The 6,647-nt window shown below is 36.7% G+C and overlaps 1 protein-coding gene across 1 annotated transcript; it reads left to right on the forward strand.

The window, feature by feature from the left end:
• Positions 1-1,559: 1,559 nt before the first annotated feature.
• On the forward strand, positions 1,560-5,974 carry LOC136256252 (G-protein coupled receptor 157-like). Its single transcript, XM_066049179.1, has 3 exons — positions 1,560-2,406; positions 4,956-5,159; positions 5,446-5,974. The coding sequence occupies exons 1-3, from the start codon at positions 1,621-1,623 to the stop codon at positions 5,719-5,721; spliced, it is 1,266 nt and encodes a 421-aa protein (XP_065905251.1). The 5' UTR covers positions 1,560-1,620; the 3' UTR covers positions 5,722-5,974.
• The last annotated feature ends 673 nt before the right edge of the window (positions 5,975-6,647 follow it).

A 6,647-nucleotide genomic window follows, 5' to 3' on the forward strand; every position in this document is an offset into this window, starting at 1 on the left:
GTTCTAATGAATAATTCAGTACTGAATATAATTATATTATCTAGCATTGTTTAATTGTTTAAGTGTGTTGTAGCCACTCACTACCTACTGTCATGCTTGTGGATGGGAAGACAATGTGTTGAGCTACTCTTATCTGAATGTACTCTTTAAAGTTAACAACATCCGCATTAATTTGTGCTGCATAGATCCAGTGTGATGAATGTGAGTGGTGGTACTATTTACAGTATGTATAAACAAGAAAAGTATGTAAACAAGAAATTGGATCCTCAAAAGAAGAGTGTATATAGTATATAAAAATGCAAATAGAGTGAGGGGCCATGTTGCACAACTGATGACATGCACTTACGAAGTTCATTTTTCAAGTCAGTGTTAGCTTTGCACAAGCAGTATATGTATAATTCAGTTAGAACTTACTAGCTACCATGCACGTTGTAATTGCTCTCCTTGCTTATTTACCCAATTGTGTTGTAAATTGTCGGCACACTTATAATTGAGTATATAAGACCATCTGCATGCTTCTGATAGCTATAAAGTAGCATACATGCACAGTACCATTCATGTGAAGTTCTACAGACAAAGTGAGATCATGTACATAAGATTTAGGCACATCAGTATAGGACTATAGTGGGAATTGAAAGGATAAAATGCATGTGCCACATTAGTGTGCATGCTGATGAATAAATTTATAGTTAGCTACAGCTCAGTAGTAAGCAGATTATTATATTGTGAATTAAGTTTAGCTACTCAGCTAGAGATGCTTGTAAAGATAGCCCATTGTAGCTAGGTGATGGCAAGGCTATAAGACACTGAGAAAAGGCATAATACGCATATGGTACGTACCATACGCGTATGCCTATACCGTACGCGTATGGTACGGAAAATCGTACCGTACGCGTATATGGTATATACCATACGCGTATGGCCCGTACCATACGCGTACGGTACAAAATACGCATATGGTATAGAACACTAACATCGAGAAATGTAGTTGCGGGTATATATTGGTATTAGCCCACCCAAGATACTGTACACTGTATTAGAGCCTACTCAGTCCACACACAATGTCCTCGCGCACATGATCGTGAACGCCCCCTGCAAAAATCTATAATTGGATGCTAATTAAATAATAGAACTTCAAGTGTTTAGAATTTATACTGTGCTTCTCTGTGTGAAAGGTGCATGCGCGTATACCGCACTGTACAGTATTTTCGTGTGCGCGCCTATCCCGTGTTTGTACGCGTGTACATGCGTGTGTAAGTGAGAGAAATTGCAGAAACTTTCCTCACACAGGGCGGGTGCGTGCACACACGCACGCATATAGCTACACGCGCAGCTATATACATAATGTACATCAATCAATGATTGATTCCAGCCACACCCACTTCTTAAAACATACACGATGAAAACTGACACAGTCTGCAGTAGTAGAAAAGCAGATACATGACTAGCTATATGTAACACCATCCCCATGCACGATGACCTTTCACAACTGACGCATCACGTCCGGCGTACACAACTGTCACCTTTAATAATTGCGGTTGAGACGCGGCCACTTTAAATCTGTATTGCTCACTGGTCTCGTAGGACTCTGCTGATATTGAAAGGGAGTCAGGATAGGTCATGTCAGTGCAAGACAGTCAGTGTGCAGCATTTTATACCCAAGTTGGAACAAATGCGGTGGATACCAGTCTAGCGGTAGTGCAGGGCGTGGTATGCTTCTTTTCCACAATTGCAAGTATATTGATTGTGTTAAGTTACGTGGCGTTCAAGTCACTACGCACAACAACCAGATTTTTGATCGTACACTTAGCAGTTGCAGACTTTCTGGTAACAATTCCAAACTTCTTGGCAGTCTTTATGAACTTTAAAGAGAGGTTTGAGCTACCTGTAGAAAATGGAACTATGACGGAAAATTCTACAGTTAATGTCACCAGCCAAAGTTTGGCTTGTAGTGAAAATGATCTTTTGGATCATGAATCACGTGACTACTGTCATGTATGCGTATCCCAAGCATTTGTGAGTGTTTTTGGTGTAATCAGCTCAATATTTTGGACTGTTTGTGTGTGCATCCACTTCTTCATCCTTGTGATGTACAGAAATCCTAAGAGAGCATCACGTATAGCTTATGTGTATTATGTGATTGCATGGCTTGCACCATTGGGAATCTCATTGTGGCTACTGTTTCACAACTGGTTGGGATTTGAACCTACTTACTCGACAGTCAGCTGTTCAATAAGAACGCATTGTGTGCCCCACCATCATCCTTATCAGTACAAGAATAATGACAATTATAGAAACTGGAATCGGATAATTGGTGCCTTGTTTGGAGTGAAAATTTGGCAAGCACTAACTCTGCTGATAATTCCTTGTTTATACATTGCTATGAAGGTTGAGAACAGAAAACGTGTAAGTTTCTGTTAAATTGACATAGACTCATGCAAGCTACACTGTTTTATGTTCATAGGTTTTTGCAGCTAAAGGTGACTAAATTTAGCGATGCACTAAATTAAGCGATTTTGTATATTGGAGAAATTAGTGCATACAAAATTTAGTGATTTTAGTGAACTTGTGAATTGTTGGAATGAATTAAGCATAAATTTTGCAGGTTTAGCGTGTACTAAATTTAGCGAAAACCTTAATTCACTAAAATCGCTAAATTCAGTCACCTTAAGGTACATAACTCAACTTAGCCATACCATAATGACATAAGAAAGTTGTAAGCCATGAAATTTTTAAAAAGCAGGTAATTTTCTTTCAGTCCCAGACTACGTTAGTCATTGTGAAGAAACAATCAATGAATGAATATTGCCCAATAAATGACTTTTATTGTACACACATACAGTAACCATGAACTGCAACTGTAAGCTCAGAAAAGCAAAAAGCACATTGTTTAAAGTCAAAACATTAGTTATCACAGTACTACGTATACTTGTAAATTGCATGTACCGTATAGTAGACATGCATGCAGGTATAGTAGCTACTTATAGGGGATTTTGTGCAACAGTTCTTTGACACTGAAATGAATGCTGTGTGCTACTATAAGTACTAGCTAGGGAAACTTCAAAATACATCAACTATAATGAGAAGAGCAATCGGAGGTATGTTTTGCTAAGCCACAATGCAAGAGTGCTGATTGTGATTAAAATATTACCCATAAACAGTTGACCACAATCTATAATTATACTTTGACCTTCTATATTTGTTTACACATGTATTTGTATGTGTGTGTGCATTTCTTTGTCTATGCCTCTGGCTGTGGCCATGTGTGGCTGTATCCACATGTTACTATAGCTGCTTTACCCATGTGAGGCTTTACTCACACATACTTAGAACCACACTCAAAATGCTACGTATGTGTGAAATTATAAGACTGTACGTACTTTGTATGGTGCAAATCACATGCTTAATTTTGGGAAATATACTGTAATGGACCAATTCTGAAATGATGTCACTCCTAGAAATAGCTGCCACTATTTGGCGGACTCCAGCATTTTGAAGCATTGGGTCTTATGGGCAATCAATCTAGGGAGACAATATCAACCAAAAATCGACAGGTACGAATTTAAGACAAACAACAAAAGTAATTGGTTACAAATTTCAGCTGGTCTTCTAAGCAGAGTAGAATGGGTATTCTATTATTTTGTACTAATGGCCATACCTGGTCTTTTCACTTCAATACCATCTTTATTAATCACAAAATGTTTCATCAAAATTCGTATTCCCAAATAGAGATTTAGCATGATGTCATTTCGGAAAGGCTTTGTTTTTGTATATGCACATGCAATCATAATAGTTACTACATATATACTGACATGCAGGAGGGGTTGATGAACCAAACTACATATTGTCATGCAATACAATTATTCATAATAAGCGATTTGTGAATGGATCTACAAAAGGGCATCTTTCTCGATCAATTGCACATATAGCAACCCATAACTTGACTAGTGAATATGGTTAAGGTATTCAGTGTGAAATTTGCTTACATTATACGTATATCCCTAACATAACACTATTGTTTGGCGTAATTTTAACCCATTGACAACCTAATTCTCAGAGTTCACTGGCCAAATTACCAAATCATGACATACTAACCATTCAGTACACAGAACTATTTAGTAACCATAAATCTAAATACTCACTATAAACCAAGGAGCTCGACTATGTTACTTTATAACTAACAGCAATGAAGTTATCAAACAGCAAAGCCTAAACTTTGGTAAAAACCAGTCCAAACAAACAACGGAATCTCTTTACAAAGGTGTTTTAATTTACATTCCAAAAAACTATTCTACCATTCCGCAGCTGGTGTCTTTGTGATTTGTGCCATTTTTGTTGGTGCGCATGTGTATATGTACTCGTGTCCACCATTCCATGTCCAGAATAAAGCAGCGTATTGTAGAATTTATCTGAAATTAAATTGATGTAAAGCCTTCTTGCAAGAGTTCATAATAATACAAGTCTTACTTCTTGTAATATCAAATAAATAACCGCAGCACATTTATTATGCACTGGTGTAAATTGTGTTTATTCATAATATTTTTAAGTACGTATAACGTCAGCTATCATTCATTACAAAACTCGACACATTCTAAAAAATTATCGTGTTTTGAAGTTACTGTTGGCACAAATGTAATCTATAGCTATAATAATTCATATTGTCTCAAACCAATACGCACACATGACTTGATTCCAACTGGTGTAAATTAACTTGAGCAAATTAACTGGAGCACACAGCATTCAATTTCTTTTCAAAAAGTACTCAAAACCGTACCATACTGCCATATTAATATGCAAGACATTTTAGGGTAATCAATGTGGTATGTTATTGAGTTTAAAATCATACTTTACAGTAAGTAATAAGACACAGTTTTATACATCACATGCTGGAAAGTAAATGTGTATACCAAAGGGACTGTATTAATATTTTTGTTGCTTTTGTTGCATGTTTTTAGAAGACAAGATATGCTTTGTATTCTATAATCACTTCTGCTGCTCCTATCAGAGATGTAGAAAGAAAGATCTTGTTAATTCCGATAATCTTCCTGATAATTAGTGCAACTAGTTTTTTCTGTGACTTGTACTTTTACATCCATCACAATGGATTAGGAGTGGAAGAAAGAAACAATGGTGGCATCATTTTTGTGCACTTTTTAATAGTAAGACTCAACAAGTGCATACACAATTCTTCTCTATTTGAAGCACTTGCAAAACAAGTTCCTTGCAGCTGTGCATAATTATGTACTTTGCACATGCTGAAGCCTATAATTTATTATCATCAGTAACTGCAGTTGTGTAGTAATTTTTGTTAGGACAATCATAAGTTCAAACCATTACCCATGGCTTGGAATCACCACACTACATTATGGCTGTAATTTTTCTTTACTGAGACTAGTATATCTACTTTGTAGGAAACGTATTTATAGGTATTTTGCTGTTATTTAGAGGATTGGAGACAATTCACAAGGAATAGTAAACTTTTGCTTGTTTTGCCTATTTACAAGAGAAGTCAGGAACTCTACAGCATCTGCCTTGCAACATCTCTGTAAATGCAAACATCGTACAAGAGACATAGAGATGCCTGAGTGTGTTACATGGCCGTGGATCACTACCCATACAGTTACTGACTCCACTCCAGGATATGGAATAACTAGTTCATTAGAAAGCAGCAAAATGCTGAACATTGATCATCTATCACCACCACATTTACAGGAAACTTAAATCTATCAATTTATAAATATACTTGTTTTCTATAGGTTTTTAAAAACATATTTATTTTGTGTATAGGATTATATAGCTACATTTGGTCTAATGTCAAGCTACAGTGTACAGTATGTTCACAAGGCCTCAACTAGCAGTTAGTTAACATTTTTTCACAATTATATGCATATGTGTATTTTTTTGATGTACACTATATTTATACTGATATACAACTTGCCTTATCATTATGCATAATCATATAATGAAAATGTTTAAAAAGGTACTGTATATACTTCTCTTTATTACATTGAAAATGTAAAACTGGTGAAATGATTCGTGAGGTTATAATTTTACAGTGAAATTAAAAATTGTTCACAGGACACATTTGACAATGTTTGCATAAGGTGTGCGCTATAGCTAGCTGCTGCAGGCATGCTGGTTGCTGCTGGCTATACTACTGCATGCTACATGGCTGCCACAAACTGGCTGTTACATGGCATGCCGGTTACTACATTCTGCATTACTGGTGCATGCTGGCTGCTACTAGCTACTGCTGCATATTGCTATATGCTGGCTACTAGCCACTGCTGCTGGTCTATGCACAGTGAGACCAGTTAAGTTAAGCACCATGCATGCAGGGGCGGATCTAGGATTCCAGAAGGGGGGGGGGGGCGCTAACAGGAGCATTTATAATGGCTGATTTGCTAAGAAAAGTGACAACTGGTTGATACAACTAGCGACAGTAGTATAGTGTGCTAAGAACACTTAGCATGCAGAGTATGCTCTATCTAGGGGGTCTGGGAGCATGGAAAATTTTTGCAAATTTAGCTGATTCAGCTATGTAGTACTAAATTTGGTAATATTTTTGACTGAAAAATGATGCCACTTTCATTGTTTAAGTGACTCACAATGCTTGTAAAGCATTGTGAGTCATCTAAGTGTAATAA

Source organism: Dysidea avara, chromosome 5 (assembly GCF_963678975.1).
Source record: "Dysidea avara chromosome 5, odDysAvar1.4, whole genome shotgun sequence".
Lineage (NCBI taxonomy): Eukaryota > Metazoa > Porifera > Demospongiae > Dictyoceratida > Dysideidae > Dysidea > Dysidea avara.

Coding starts and splice junctions, on each gene's coding strand:
- LOC136256252 (XM_066049179.1), top strand. CDS start 1,621: ATGTCAGTGCAAGACAGTCAGTGTGCAGCATTTTATACCCAAGTTGGA. Junction 2,407..4,955: donor AGGTTGAGAACAGAAAACGT/GTAAGTTTCTGT, acceptor GCATGTTTTTAG/AAGACAAGATATGCTTTGTA. Junction 5,160..5,445: donor TTTTTGTGCACTTTTTAATA/GTAAGACTCAAC, acceptor GCTGTTATTTAG/AGGATTGGAGACAATTCACA.